Genomic DNA, 16803 nt, shown 5'->3' with positions numbered 1-16803 from the left:
TGGATTGAGCTGCTATCACTGTAGCTCAGTTGGTGGGGGGGGGGGGGGGACATATTGATGGCAGCACCCACAGGTCCAGTCTCACAAACACCAGATCAATAGAACCTCCACGAGTTCGCCTTAACCGCCAAGTTGATTGAGAATAGACAGATACTGTAAGTCTGGCCGAGCCGCTCATACATCGCCTCGCCTCGGCGTACCGGCCGCCATCTTCTTCACTCAAACTGGCGACCTGTGATTGGGTCTTTGATCTGGGATGTGACTACGGGAAGGTGACTCTGCACACAGGTCAGCAAAGCAGGTAGGTGTCGGATGCAGAAGCCGATATTTTTGTAGAGCTGTGGTTGCAGCTCGAAGGAAAAATTCTTATCAAGTTGGAAAAGCCTTAATGAACTGATTTAGAGCTGGAAGAGTGGAGAACATTAACATTATCATTTATTTGTGAATAAATAAAGCCTTTGGATTAGTTCTGCCATTCAGGTTTTTTTTTAAACTTTCTAATTGTTTCCACTAGGGGTGTGCCCGAATAAAAAAAACATTATTCAGCAAAGCACAAATAGTGGGGTTTTATATGAATATTTGTTTCATACAAATATTTAAAAAGTTATTTGTTGGGGGTGTTCCCCAGAGATAAAGTTGAGCTACTGACACAAGCAAAGTTCTCTCAGGGGACTCTCCATCACCTGTTGTTCTTCTTCTCCTTTCCACAAAGTTAGGTTGTAAAAAATAGGCAATAAATGAAAAGTGCAAAGCAATAATTGCCTTTGAAGTTCTTCTACATGTTACATGGTGCGCTGTCTCTGTGTTATGGGTGTATAAATAGGTAGAGATCAGTAGTCGTCTATGATCTGGGAGACTTCAGTTCCTTCGTAAGGTAGTTTATTCATGAACACTTTAATTTTCTAAAATTAAAAGTGTAATAAAAACAAAAACAGGGTTTTTAAGCCTCTCTCCACTTTTATTCAAATACAAATACAGATACAAATAATTTTTGCTGCCTCAACAAATACAGATACAAATACTGGGATCTCTGCACGTATGGGAGATACTTGTGACCCCAGATGAGCTTTACTAGTTAAGGCTCTCCTTTGAATAACCCAGTTGGTTTAAGGAAACACCTTTAGCAGAATAATAACAGGTAAAGAATTTAGAAAGCCAAGTCTCAGAGCTTTGGAAGAACATGTGAAATATTTCCCACGACAGAAAAGAAGGCTGTGAGAGGGACACAAAAAGACTTTCAAGACTTTATTGTCTCCGTTTATAGTCAAGAATTGCCTCCAGTTTTCACAACGTCTTTGCCGCCTGTCAGTTTTTTTTTCAACACAATGCCACTTTGTCTCTTCTTCAACTCCCCCCCCCCCTTCCTCTAGAAAATGACAACTACACTGTCGTCTTCCTGGCCCTCATGTCTGATCTTCTGTCTCCCTCGTACACGGCGAGAAAGCGGCAACCCCGATTCTGCACCGCTCACTATCCGCTTCCTCTTCCCGCTCTATCCATCTATCTCTATCTCTCTCTAGAGGGGTTTGTTTTGGGTCGGCCGGTGGCTGGCGGAGGGGACTCTCGCACACACACACAAACAACAAATCACACAGACATAATGGTGATGTGAACACACACTCCTCTGTTGTCCTAATAGCAGCGTTCTGTTGGAGGTGGTGGTGGGTGGGGGGTGATTGAATTAGGTTGGGTGCTGATTGCTCGGCGCATTGATTAATGCTGCCTGCTGCGCTTCGGTGCGTCGCGGTCGCTCGGAGTCCTGCTGCTGAATGCCAATGAGACGCCGTATGAACACGAGCGACTCACCACATTACCAGCAGATGCATATCGGCTTGTAATTTAGCTCACAGTTACACTTCATCTCTGTGCAAAGTTTCATACACCAACAGCCAGTTATGAGGCTAATACTGATACTTTAAGCTAGCGAGACCTAATGACTTGATTATTCATCTACCAGCACCTGGTCAAACACTTAAACTTCATCTTATTATAGGATTCATCTAAAACTGATGAACAAATCTCAAAGAAGAGATATTTACATGACTATGATCCAACAAAACAACATAAAGGTGACGAGTATCAGAGTATTAGTTTGCCTTAGCTGACAGAACAGTTAAGTTAAAGGGGGATATGTTATGATTTTTGGGATTATCTGTCATCTATATACTGTCATGATGCCAAATATCTGAGTTAAATGGGGTTAAAGTTGCAAAACTTGAGGTGAACGTATGTAAAAATGCTCCCTGAAAGTTTAATTCTATTTTTGACCTGCTAAATATATCAAAGAGTTCTCTAATCTTGCTACGTTTTTAAAGTAATAATGGCTACTTTTAAGTTGTTATTGAATATTTGTGTTCTTATATTGAGTGTGCTTGTTTGCTCATAGGTATATTTATGCATTTATTTTTTTTTATTGCTTATTTGGATATCTTTTAGCTCATCTATTTATCCATTTATTCTATTTACATATAATTGTATTCTTAATTGTGCTGTATTTGACCATTACTGGCCAACAAGTGTCGCTGCCCACTTAATTTATTTCTAGTTCTTTTGTTGTTGTTGTTGTTGTTGTTGTAGTTGTTTTAATGTCCATATTCCTCCATCAGGAGTCATTGTGTGATAAAGAAAAGTCTAAAGACCACTGATCTCAGCGACATCTTGAGATTAACACTAATACAGCACAATACCATGCTAATGTTAGCAAACTAGCATTCAAAGCATCTTATTACACTTACAAACTACCGTACCGTACTACCGTTCACATACACACATATTAACATGCAAATCTTAGCATGCTAACATGCTAAAATGGAAAACATTAGCATCACTAGTTGTTTAACATGCATGTTAAAATGCTAATACATTAACGTTCACGTTCAGCTGGATGAACAGCCTGAACAACATTGGATTTTTGAAGCGGATCCCTATATTATATATTGAATTTAAATGTGTTAATTTGAAATGCATTAAGTTATGTAGCGTACAGAGGGTTTTTAGAGAATTTTTGCTGAAACAGCCGCCTGCTGCAGCTGAAAACTACACCATTAGAGCAGCGAGAGTCAACCGAAACAGAACCAAAACAATCAGCTAAAAGACGCTAAAGCGGTCTACAGATCTGAGGTGAACTGCAGAGACACTTTTAAGTTTTTGCGGTTAATGAGCGTTTGTCAAGAATAAAATCTTTCATAAAGCAATTTCATTGTCTCCAAAACAAGCTGTCAGACTCAAAGTGTTTGCAATTTATCACCTTATGAAGTTGTTACAGCCGACTTATTAGCAAAGAACTGCTTACTTACACTTCCAACAGACATGCAGCAACATTATTATCCCACTGGAGTCATGATTCTGTCCACCCGATTAAAGTAGTCCAGTAGCAGAGAGCCTAAGTGTCACATACTGTTTTTAAAACCTCTAGAATAAAAGACTAGAGCATCAACTATCTGTCAGTTGTCAGCTTCAAAAGTAACAAACGTCCTTCTGCACATCTCGACAGTCCGACGCTCCTTGGAGACAGTGAAACACATAGTTTTGAGTCAGCGTTTTGAAAGGGGTGAGAGCAGTTCATAACAGTTTAATGTCTGTATGGAGCCGGGAGAGGGGGGGGGGGGGGGTTTGTGTGTGTGTGGGGGGGGTGGTGGTGGTGGTGGGGGTCCTCCTCTCACTCCCTTTCCTCTCCCCTTCCTCTCCCAGCCTGGCGTCAAGCTGCAGCGAGCGAGGGAATGGGAACGGACGAGAAAGAAAAACACACTGGAACAACATCACCGCTCTGCCTTGCACTTCCTGTCCCCTGTCCCCCACCCCCTCACCCCCCACATCCCTCCCCCCCTCCTGTCATTTCCTGCCTGAAGTGTGCAACTTTTTTTTTTGACCAATCAGACGTCAGCTCTGTTCCAGTGTCCTTCATGGGTAGTTACAGACAATGAAACTTTCCATTAGCATCTGTCCTGCTCTATTTGCCTAATTTCCTGTAAAACCTCACTTAAAATTTTACACCAAAATGTTCTAATTAAAACCTTAACGAAGCAAAGATGTCTCTACGGGACAAGAACTGACTACTTAATGGGGTTTTTAAAAGGCAAACCCTGATATTTGTGCCCATAATCAATACCCCTGCTTTGATTTTCATTAAGCTACTTTGTCTTTTGTAAAGTGTATAACTGCACCCAAAGGTCTGAGCCCGACTCCACCCACTGCATCATTTAGAAAAATGCTAAAAAAGCAGGCAGGGAGCTGAGAGAAGAGGAGGGCAGGAGTTGCTCAGTGACAAATAATAATAATAATAATAATGACAATAATGAGAGGAAGACAAACAGTTCAATGACATTTAAACGAGCCAGAAGTCAGAGCAGGGAGCCACATAAACAACATCTCACCCTGCAGCTCTTTAACTCTCCAGCTGTCTGTTCCTGCACTTATCAGCTGCTAAAATCTTGTTTTTAAAAGCGTTACGTCGTGGTTTAACCGCAACCGTTACTGAACCTGTCCGACAGCAGAAAGGTTCAGATGACGGACAGTTTCGGCGGAGCTCCGGTTACATTTAACGTTTTTAAAAAAAAACAAGATTTTAGCAGCTGATAACTGAAGGAACAGACAGATGGAGGGTTGAAAGGCTGCATGGTGAGATGTGTGTGGTGAGATTGTTTTTGTGGCTGCTAGCAGCTCCTGAAGCTAAATCTGTCTCTGCATATATGTGGAAATGGGGAAAGTGACCATTATCATTCTACCATTTATATAAATTTCATGACATCCCACATGGTCGACTCTACATCAGCTTTGGTCCTGCCTTTCCAGGGCTGGTTTTTAACAGGTTGAGCCATTTTCAACCCATTAAATGCTGATTTTTTTATATAAATATGGTGTCAATGTCAGTATTAACACCTGCATTGATGTGTTTCATCACAGTACAGTCATATAATTTAATTTACAGCTAAAAAAAAAACACATTTTCCTCTTTAATAATCATCTAAAAAGTATGCAGATGTTATGTAACACTAGTGCATAAACTGTACATAAAAGCTGATGATAAACATATTAAATAAAATATTCTTTATGTAAAATCTCCCCAGCCTCTGACAGAATGATATTTCTTCAGTTCACAGAGCGTCTGGTTTGACTATCGTGTGTGTTTCATCTGGTCAGAGCCACAACGGTTACGTTTAATTTGCTGCATTCTTGTATGTGGTTTGTTTGGGCTTGCACTGCCCCATAAATTCAAACCAGGATGTGTAAACAAAAGCTCAATGACTCATAAGCGGTAATCCCATGAGGTCGGAGAAGAATCCGATCGCGGTCCCTCGGGCGTAATGGGATTGTTTAAGCTCTTGTTCATACAGTAGCGTTGACCTAATATCACAATTCTCTTTCTCTACATTGTGATTTTACTGTTTCTACTTCTTTCCTCTTACACACAACATCCACACAAGTCTGTCGGTGAGAGGGATCCCTCCTCAGCTGTTCTTCCTCAAGTTTCTCCCCATTTTTTGTCCATTTTGTGGAGTTTTTTTCTAATCTGAATCAAGGAATTTAAGATTATATTTCTCAGAAATAAAAAGGTTCAGTTAGGGCTAACTGGGCTTGGAGCGCCCTGGTGGCCTAAGAGTTTAAAAGTCTGTCCAGGGATCTGTTTTGTGTGTCAAAAACCCTCCAAAACAATTACTGATTGACATTTCTTTTCTTGGTTAAGTTTCAGTTGTTTTTACATTAATTAAGGCTTCAGTTCAAACTACAATTACCCTTTAACTTCTTACATGATGGTGTATATCCTAATCATGACTGACGCCAAACTAATGTCAACATCTGGCTTCAAATACACCCATAAAACCTTCATTCCTAATAAAGTATACCTGACAGAGATTCATATTATAACCATCTCGTTTAAGGTCAAATCCTCTATATTCCAAATTTGTCGCATCATCTGAACAACAACTTCAAGTTGTACACTATTAAGTATATATAATATGACGTAAATCCATGTTTGAGTTGCTTTCTTACATAACCTAAACAAATAAAGATGAATATTAAATAAAGATGAAGGAGGAAATGTTCTAAATGCTCCAAACATAGTTTTAATAGTCCGAACCGAACGCCACCATATCAGAAAACCAATAAATCAGCCTGAATCTGATAGTGACTCCACATTAAGAGCCAGTCCTCCCTCAGATCTAACCTCTCCCAGGCCTGCGTGACCCGACCTCCCTCGACCTCAGGACACTCAGCGGCCATGATGTTTCCAACGAGGGGCGGGAGATTTCAATGGCGTCCGTAGAGAGAGAGAGAGAGAGAGAGAGGCCACGGCGACACAGAGGTGTATGAACGCTATGAATGTGTGTGTGTGTTGTTTACAAGACGACGGTAAAAACCAACAGCTGATAGAGCAGCGGAGTAGCAGGGAGGGCTTAATGTTTGATGGAGATCTATGACGACACGGCCTCAGTGACTGTGGCATCGGCGTGGGAGTCTACAAATATTACCCATAATGCTCCGTGATCACCCCTCTCTCCCTCTCCCCCCCCCTCTCTCTCTCTCTCTCTCTCTGTTGCACATAAACACATTCATACATCACACAGTCGATCAGGTGTATCCCGCTTGACGTCGGTCGATAGGGTGTTTGTCGTTTATCACGGGGGGTGACGGGCGGGCGGCGGGATGTTTGTCACTGTTGAGCGTAGGGATCTGGAAGGTGTGTGTGTGTGTGTGTGTGTGTGTGTGTGTGGTTTCCTGAAAGAAGACGGGTCACGGTGCTGATAAGATAATCTGTTAGTCATTAATGCCTGATCTGCAGAAGCTGCAGTGACATCATGCGTCATGTTCGGACAGGTTTGTGTGTTTTATGAGACGACCTGTGCTGCTGTCTTCTTCTTCTATTCCTAATTACTTTAGCTCTATGTGTGTGTGTGTGTGTGTTTCTAATCAATATGAAAGCACATGTGACTCTTCTGTTGTTTGGGTGGTAACGAGTACACGAGTTGCCAACTATTAAATCAATCAAACAACTATTTTGATAACAAATTAATCATTTTGAGTCATTTTCTCTGATTCCAGCTTATCAAATCTGAATACTTTCTGGTTTATTTAGTCTTCTATGACAGTAAACTGAATATATTTGGGTTGAGGACGTCACCTTGGGCTTTAGGAAACAGTGATTGACATGTTTCACCGTTTTTTTTACATCTCAAGGATCAAACAACTCATCTATTCATCAAGAAAATAATGAAAATAAATGTGAGTTGCAGCTCTGAATGGTCCAGGTGTTCATCCCGGACATTGGCTTTGGACAACAAGTGCTTGTTTCAGATCGGTACGCCCTATGAACCAAATAGTTTAGGTCTAATTATGGTTCATGTCTAGGCAGGTCTGGGTCATGTCATGGCGTGGTCGACACGAACAAATGAAGTCCGGCCAGAAAAAAACAAGGGTGGATAAAACTCCTGGTGCTTGTTATATAATCTACACGCCAGTTAAGCTTAAATAATAGTTACCTGGATGTAACTGCGGTTCTATGAATACATGCGTAGCCCGACCGTCACAGAGAAGGGAGGGGGACGGAGGAGACGCGATGTTGTTTAAATATAGTAAACTGAATATCTTTGGGTTGTTGACTGTCGGTCTGGACAAAACAAGACATTTTAGGTTACATCTCTGGGAGCTTTAGGCGACGGTGATCCACATTTTTCAGCATTTTCTGACATTTAACAGATCAAACATCTAATCAATTAATCAAGAAAAAGTTCATCAGATTAACCAGACATCGACAAGTTAGCAGGAAACGCATCACTGGCAACTGTTTTGATAATGGCGTAATCATTTTTAGTCACATTTTAAGCTTCTCATAAGCTTCTCATATGTGATAATTTTGGGCTTTGGGTTTCTGACAGTTGATCAGATGAACCAAGACATTTATTGAACGATTAATCGATTAACTGAGAAAATAATCACCAAATAATGTCAAAAAGAGCTTGAGCTTTTCAATAACAGGAGCAAAAAAAACCAGTCAATATCAAATCCAACTGGATGTCACACAATATTAAAATCCTGATGAATTCTCATTAGCAGAAAAAAATACATTAAAAAAGGCAGAAAAGGCCACAAAAGCTTTCTTCATTGTACAAAAACTCATCTGTCTCAAGTCCAGACATTAAGTATTGATGGACTAAACTTTCTGAGGCTCTAACTCGGCTCACCATGGCAACTAAATACTGGGAGGCCATGAAAAGCTTGTGATGAGGCAACGTCATAATTGTGTGTGTGAGGGAGAAAGAGCCAAAGAGAAAGAGAGACATTTGTGCGGGTTGGTCTAAATTTTTCTTCCATCCAATTATCTTGTCTAAAATATCCTCGAGATAATATTATATATTATTTATCCAAAAAAGTCCTTTCTTCTCCATATATTTGCAAACTGGAGCCTTTATTGAGCACAAAGCAGCGTCTGTCTCCTTATAAATCTTTATATTTGCACTCATATATCCTCTGGAAAGACTCAGCATTCAGTAGGTTTTAACTGTATTTACTGGGGATTCACCTGAATCATTTCAACAGGCTGAATATTTATGACACGACTGCAGCGGTTTTAAACAGAATCGGACCAAAGCCGCTGAGGGTGGAATCACAGCTTTTCTGTATCCTATAATCCTGATATGAAAGTCCCTCATCTCTGCCGGTGTTGTCACAACCCAGCAAGGATTCAAGTCACACCTCTGCTCTTTAAAAGAAAACAAACTCCTATATGCTCCGCTGGTATTTTGTCAAGAATATTGGAAATAAAGGGCACATATGCACCACACCGAACACATAGAAATCCCAAGACCCGCTTTGAGCTGTCTAATAGAGCTGGAAAATTTCATAAAAGTGTGGAAGATGCCCAGCAGCACTAAAATAACCTGGAGGTGATGCTAATCTTACAACTCAGCGATGGCATGGACTTGCTTTTGCAGCCCTGTTAACCCTTTTCCAGCTGCAGCACCAGCATTGAATACAAAAAACGCTTCTACCACGCTCCACCCGATCAACCGAAATCCATCCAGTCAATCCAAAATCAATCACTGAAGCCCTGCAATTACAAACTTTACATCAGCTCACTGGTCTGTTTTAAAGGATAACTCTTTACTTCTTCTTTGCTGAGATGTAATTCCTGTTGAATCTGGATTTGTGGTGGGGAACCCATGTTTTCTAATTATCAGATTTATTCAGTGTAAATGGTAAATCAATGGAATATCAGTTTGTTTGGGTTGATAGGAGGGGCTGAGGATTACTTGGAGTTTATTAGACCTTTTTCCACTGCAGAAACTTGCTTTTGTTTCCTCTGTTCTCCAACCGCTGTGGAGACGGGTTCTTGGATCTAAATTTGGATACTAAATGCAAATTCCATGTACTTTCGAGAGTTTGCAGGCAAACAGATGCGTCATCACATCACAGCAAGGGAAACAACAACAAAAAACACAACTGCAACCACCATTTTACTACCAGGAAACTCAAAACTTGGAGAACAAAGGAGAATGTCCTTTTGACAACCAAAGATGTCCAGAAACTCATTTATATTTTTGGGGGCTTTTTAGTGAGAAATGGCGAGATAACACAGAGCCTAACAGTGCAGGAAGCAAATAAAAATGATTAAAGATTATAGAGGACTAGACAATCACAATACGTGCAGTGGTGCAAACTGAAGAGCTATGATTGGTACTCTTATCCTTTACCACTTTTAATCTCACAAAGAAAATCAATAACAATATCAACCCACAATGACTTGCCAACCAAAGAAACCCATAAAAATGACTTTATTGCTCATGCTGTTACCTTTTTGATAACTGTTTGTAAAATACTTTGAAAAAAGCAATGAAGAACCTCACAGCGAAGCCTCAAAAAATCCTTCAAAGTTCATGTTATGAGACTCCTGAAGTTACAGGTTGTTAAGTTCCTGTTAAACGTGTTTGATCTGTGATCCGTACAGATCGCCCCCCCCACGGTTCAGCATGTACATGAACCGCAGATTAACTGCAAAATTTAAAGTCTAATTGGAGACAAAGTAAACAAACTGCTGTAGCTACAAGTCATGGGCAGACAGCGTGTCGCTAACAAGGATTAGCAACCAAACCAGTATCTACCGGGCCCGTAGTGAGCAGTATGTTTACCTGCTGTTTGATATGCTGCAGCTGAGCAGCTAATTAGCATCTATCAGCTAACTGACATTAGCGGTGAATGTTTGTTTGGTTAAGCTGCAACACGTGTGTTCATGTTTCTAAGTTATCATCAAGTTTTGATGATGTGGACACAGGCTGTTGTTTCATTCACTACCATGTTTAAAAGAGGAAGGTATCATGCATCATGTTGCACTTTAATTTAACAATTGAGTATTGAACACTTTCTAGATTTTATTTAAACATTGGACATGTTGAATGTTGTTTTCATCGAAGACCAAAATTATATGAATAACCATGAACGGGGAGTTCAGTGATCCGTTGCACCTCTAGTTCCTCTAGTTCCCCTTGTTCCCTTAGTTCTCCTAGTTCCTGTAGTTCCTGTGCTTCCTGTAGTGGAAAGCGGCTTTAAGTTCATACCTTTTAGAGCAGGATGGGGTCACTATTAAAGATTTACTGTTTCTCAGGAAGTGACAGTTTTCCAGGACAGGAGGGAGTCTCATTTCATGGTCTCTTTAACAAATAAGACTCCAAAAAGCATCTTATAGCTGACAACAACTTTAATAAGGCACATTTATCTCTTTAATATACGAAAACTGATTTTTTTGTATAGATTCCCTTTTGCAAACATCTAATTAGAATCAGTTTGACTTAAGGTCTTTCCACAGACAACCAAGGACAGACTAATCTCCTCTTCAGTGAATATATACATATATATCTATATAAAACCTGATATATCAGTATGTTAAGTGAAGGTGAGGATGTGTTCAGGTGCACCAGAGGGTGTGTGTTTGCATTTCAATAACACTATATTACACATTAAATCTCTCTCTGGTGGCTTCACTATATACAGTTTAATGCCTTGAGGACAGAGTCTGAGGATCCATTTCCTCCTGCTGCCCTGTTTACTGGGAGATGTAATCATATTCCAGTAAGGCTTCCTTCCTGTAACCCCGCCACACACACACACACACACACACACCCCCGCTCATGCTCCTATAACTCAACACACACACACATCCCTGTCACCACAAACATGACATTCGAGCATCATTCACCACTGCAGGAAAGGACAGAAAATGCAGAGAGGGAAGGTGGAAGAACTGCATTTCACTACACAACTGGCATCACTTCACACTTTTTACACACACACACACACACACACACACAAACACACACAAACACAACTCCATCCTTCAATCGTCATGGATCATACACTGGCTAGACCTGAAAGGAGGGAAGTGAAAGAGATAGAGGACACAACCCAACTTCTAAAAAGCATTGAAAGCATTGAAATACTGAGTTCAGTCCCAGTTCCCAGTTTGCAAAAACACTTTCATTTGAAATGTGGCAGTGTGTTAGTTGCATAAACGTTGATTTAAAGATGCACAAGGTCGAATAAAGGGTTAGGGTTAGGGGGTTAGGGTTAGGGTAGGGTTAGGGGGTTAGGGTTAGGGTTACGTAGGGTTAGGGGGTTAGGGTTAGGGTAGGGTTAGGGGGTTAGGGTTAGGGTTAGGGGGTTAGGGTTAGGGTTACGTAGGGTTAGGGGGTTAGGGTTAGGGTTACGTATGGTTAGGGTTAGGGTTAGGGGGTTAGGGTTAGGGTTACGTAGGGTTAGGGGGTTAGGGTTAGGGTAGGGTTAGGGTTGGGGGTTAGGGGTTAGGGTTCGGTTAGGGTTGATTTCAAAGAGAACAGCCTCCTATCCAGATGAAGGGAGATGATGTAGACTCTTTTTTTGCCCAAAATTCAATCCTGGCATTAGTTGGTCATTTGACTAAGGCTGCAACTAATGATTATTTTCATGGTCGATTAACTGATTAGAAATTTGGCCTATAAAATGTCAGAGGATGCAGAAAAATGTTGATCACTGTTTCCCAAAAACCCAAGGTGACAACCTCAAATGTCTTCTTTCGTCCCGTCCAACAGTCCACAACGCAAAGATATTCAGTTTACTGTCATAGAAGACTAAAGAAACCAGAAAATACTCACATTTGAGAAGCCGGAATCTGAGAATTTGGTCATTTCTTCTAAAAAAGACATAATCCAATATTATTTTTCTGTTGGTTGACTAATCTTTGCAGGTCTACACTTGACCTCTCGTAAAAAGAAATGAATCAAAACTCCAAACTGTCACATTTCATAGGTCTTGTCCTCTGGTCTTCAGATAGAGGTCTGAACCTGAGATCGGGGATTCAAAACAGCATCATCGCAAACTCCCTCCTTTGGCATAACAAGACAAGATTAGTGATTATTGGGATGCAGAGGTCTGCAAAAGCTACACTCATAAGTACTGATATGTATTTCTTAGCCACAGCTGAAACAGGACAGGCCTTGCTGTATCTGGTCTTGACATGTGGTCTTCGCAGGAGGCAGCCCCTTAAAACGGGACACAGCTTGAGCCTCTTAAACTGCAATAACCGAGCGCTCTGTCCACAGAAACCTTGACCTATCGAATCATCGCACCTTTCCGCCTTTGGTAACCTTCGTTATTTACTCCAGAGGTGGTGAACAAGAGCGTGCTGTGTGGAGTTAATTCACATCACCTCGCAGGACAGGACGGTATTAAAGGACCGGTGCCTTCGCAGGTTCAGGCTCTACAGTGCTGCTCATCATCCTCCAAACTGAGCTGTAGGTTGAAGGATCATTCTTGACCTTGGAAACAGTAGTTGACAAAAATTTACACCACTTTTATACTTCACTTTTATGAATACACTGCTAAACAGACCTTGTGGTGTTTCCAGCGTCAAGAATGAACTTTCCACTCTCAAGTTAAAAGCCGACATGGACAAGAAGGCATCTACAATTCAAAACTTCATCTGCTGAGGATGATGAAGATCGTATGATACCACTGAAAGCACTTGGTGAGATTGTTTCATCAACATCCTGTAGAGTTTTAAATGTATTTTCCTACTTTTTAAGCAGCCATTCATTTCTATAATGGTAAGAAAATAACTGAGCAGTCTCTATTATGAGCCAGAAACACTATAAAACGGTAAAAAAAAACAATAGTCATGGTTTATAGTAAATTGGGTAAACATGTAAAATCACTTGTAAAGACCTTTAAAGTTCAAATTTATTACCGTTTACAGCTGCAATCATACGAAGCTGTGAGGCAATTCTGTGAGGAGAGCTTATCATGTTTTCTTTGTTTCTGCTCTGTAGTGAATGTGTTTCATTTTGCCGAGCCTCTGCTTTGGTGGTCTATGAAATCTCTGCGCCATGCTGATAAAGCAGCCGACGAAACAAATTGAATTGTGGCTTTCAAAAAAAAAAAAAAAAAAAAAGAAGCCAGAGTAACAGCGGCACTAAGTAGCATTCACGGAGTAAACCTCACAGAGTTGATGACCATATTTCTACTGCAGTGGAAACAGAGTGTTTATAAAGTCTCACACTAGAGACAGCCTCCTCTACCCTACCGCAAGACACTGCCTCATTTCCTTTCTGCGGGAGACTTTAGATGTGGATCTTACACAGTAGCATTAATTAAAAAAAGCTTGTCTTCTGTTATAAAAAATCTGGATTAATCTTAATCCCCCAATCTCTATCCAAGTTCAAATTCACAGCATGCTTTTAGGGGTGACGAGTCCTTGAAACGAGAGGAAGCACGGCAGGCTAATAAACCCGCCAGACCTGTGTAACAACAACAAACCGACACAGTCCTCTTTCCTCAGGTGTTTTCCGAAACAAACAAATACCAACCTCTGTAGTAATTAGCCTCCAGTCATTCTGTGGGCAGAGAGGCTCTGAGTATCTGCAGCCAGTGTGAAGCAAGAAGGCACATTTCACACCAGGAGACGTGTCATCATCACTTCAGGGCTTAATGGTTTAACGGGAAAAAAAAACCAAAACCCCGAAACAAAACAAAACAAGAACAAATGCTGCCTTCAAGTCTTGTCAGAAACGTGACGTTATCAACTGAGCAAACAGAACGGAGCAAATCTGAACTCTCAGCGATTCTCCGGATGTTGGAAAGGAACCAATGTAAACAACTGTGCTATCTTAATTTCTGCTTTTATTACTGTAGCCTACTAATTATTGTTTCTAAGTACATGGAAATGTATGTAATTATAAGTTGAGACAGAGATTATAAGTACTTGAATGCAACAAAACCCTTAACTAGACTTTATTAAAACTGTGTTTAGACCATGACTGTCAGGCCCACAAATACATGAAAATGTTCTCAGGACTTTTGGACCCTACTGTACATGTACACATACTGTATATACTGTATCCATACAATTACAATCATACACAAACACACACTCTCATGTGAAATACATACACAGATGTCATTTATATACACATGTACAGTCTGTTCTGTTGTTTTTAAATTAGCTTCAGCCTGATATACATTTCATCTGATGCATTGCTTCTCTCTATGTAACAATATATATATATACATAATATTTATATGTATTGTCCCAGTTAAATAAACTAACTAATGCTGTGATGACACTTGCGATTGATTCTATACTCCTGTATTGTGAACCTTTTATTGCTGAAGTTAACAATTGCTGCAGTGTTTTCTTTGTTTTTCTTGGCATGTTAGTTAATATTAGCAAGTGTCTGTAGCATGAAATACAGTAGCTGTGTGCTTCTCAAAGTCTGCTTTTTGTGATTTTCTGTCATTTATATTCTGTTATAATGTTGGATGTTAAACATAGTCAAAGATGAATAACTTTAGGTGAACAAATGTAAAAAAATGCCACCTTCAAGTCAAAAGCCAGGGCTTCAGTCTGTTCTCAATCGGATTTGAGAAATTACCGTTTAAATAACGCGAAAAAAAGCGAAATCACACTACTATATATAGCCAACAGAAGTCCCAGAGCTGACCAATCAGAGCGGAGTGGGCTCATCAGGAGGCGGGCCTTAAAGAGACAGGAGCTAAAACGGCCTGTTTCAGACAGAGGCTGAACTGGAGCTGCGTAAAAGGTCCAGTATAAGATAAATAAGGAGGTTTTTTGAACTGTAAATCATGCAAAGATATTCCAGTAGAGCCCCAGAATATAAATACAGACCTAAAAATGTGCATGAGATGTCATCTTTAAAACTGCTGTAAGCTAAGAACATTGTGGGTTTCATTTGTAGTGTATATATATATATATCAACCCCTCACACACTGGGTGGTACCTTGAGGCACCAAAAGCAACACGTCTCCACCAAAGCGGCGCTTTAACACGGAGCTATTTTTGATTTGAACACCAGCTAAGAGCGATTGGGAAGTGGAATGTCCTGTGTGGAGAATGAATGACACGCACCGCAGGGACACATTAGCACCATTAGCTGTCAGCTACCCTGTGTGATTATGGTAGCTCACATGCCATGTTTATAAGGATCCCTGGCTTGGATAATGCGGTCAGGGTGATAACACTCTCTCTTCCCTAAAGGACTACAGATGTGGTGTTCTGGCTGTTTAGACATAAATGTTTCCAGCAGAACTTCTCGGTGGCTAACTTTAGAAAGTCTGTGCTTATGTTGAGCAGCTTTCAGGTGTGTGAAAATAAAGCAGGTTATTGCTGGAGAAGGTACATGCATGCTCAGCTGACATTTAATACAAATTGCAGGTCTTGCAGGATAGTAAGTGTAAAAGTCTTTGCTGTGTGCTCTGCGGCTAAGCTAACCACGCTAGAGTCCGGCAGATGGAGGCCAGATGAGGCTTTGAAGAGGAGATAATTACCCTGCACCACACCCAGACACACTGTGTGCCCAGCACGCCACCCAATGACATCAGTCTTCCTCTGACAGGGAGAGATGAAGGTGTGTGTGTGTGTGTGTGTGTTGGAATAGGTGAAGGGCAGGTGAACAGATTGGAGCCAACCGTCCATGCCTGCACACTCACGCTGGCCTTATGTGCCCCTGAAAACCTCCTACTCGTGAGTTCAGAAGTCATAAAGTCGGACTTGCTGTGCATCTGAAAGCTTAACTTGAGGCTAATAACAACATGGATCCTGTAAAAAGATAATTTCAGGGTGGCTGTTGTCTTATTTTAGAAGCTCTGTGGCAATAAAGAAGAGAAAATACACTTGAAATTTGATTTATCAGTCACATGTGGTGTATTTGTGCTGATCAAAAGTTAGAAAAATTTAAAATATAAACACAGAATGGTTTTAATTCCTCAAAAAATAGAAGCCAGGCAGTAAGAAATCATAATAACATGTAGGTATTTATAGTTGAAAAGACTTCTATGCTTTCTCTTACTCCCAAAATATCTCAGCAAATTGGATAAAGGATAATTTTAACTTTCCAAACTACATTAACCACTTTATTGGGCTGTTTTTTATTTAGGCAGTGACCATGAAAGAAGAAGAAGAAGAAGAGGTGGCAGATGACTGTTAAGTGAGACATTATGCATAGAAGCTGTTTGACATTTAGTGGCATTTTTAGTCTGGATAAGTAACAGAGAGATTAACCTGAAAGCAGCATCAGAGTGACAGAAATAGCTTTGTAGCTTTGAAAATACCACAAATTGTCAGTTTATGCAAGAATAAAAAAAAAAAAGTACATCATGATCGCGTAGCTACTTTTTATTGGCTGCTGTGTTTTCATTGGTCGGTTAATCGCAGGAAAAGAAAACACCCCTAAAACTCCAGTTGGGAGTTGCACCTTTCCACTATTAGGTCAAACCTCATATGGTTGGACTGTGTATGAAACGCTAGAGGGCTTTTAATTTGAA

The 16803-nt window shown here is 40.5% G+C and overlaps 1 protein-coding gene across 3 annotated transcripts in view; it reads right to left on the bottom strand.

Annotated features, from left to right (window-relative positions):
- The window catches only part of usp6nl (USP6 N-terminal like), a 96454-nt gene that overhangs the window by 63304 nt on the left and 16347 nt on the right, over window positions 1-16803 (bottom strand). Inside the window, exon 1 of one of the 3 annotated variants that reach the window (XM_067582101.1) lies at window positions 3297-3539. The exons of the other annotated variants lie outside the window; for them this stretch is intronic. Coding sequence (XP_067438202.1) covers window positions 3297-3321 — 25 coding nt within the window. The 5' untranslated portion in view covers window positions 3322-3539. Of the gene's footprint in view, window positions 1-3296; window positions 3540-16803 lie in introns of those variants that run through there. 3 annotated transcript variants of the gene reach the window in all.

Source organism: Thunnus thynnus, chromosome 23, assembly GCF_963924715.1.
Source record: "Thunnus thynnus chromosome 23, fThuThy2.1, whole genome shotgun sequence".
NCBI lineage: Eukaryota > Metazoa > Chordata > Actinopteri > Scombriformes > Scombridae > Thunnus > Thunnus thynnus.
This window is presented reverse-complemented; position numbering and strand designations above follow the sequence as displayed.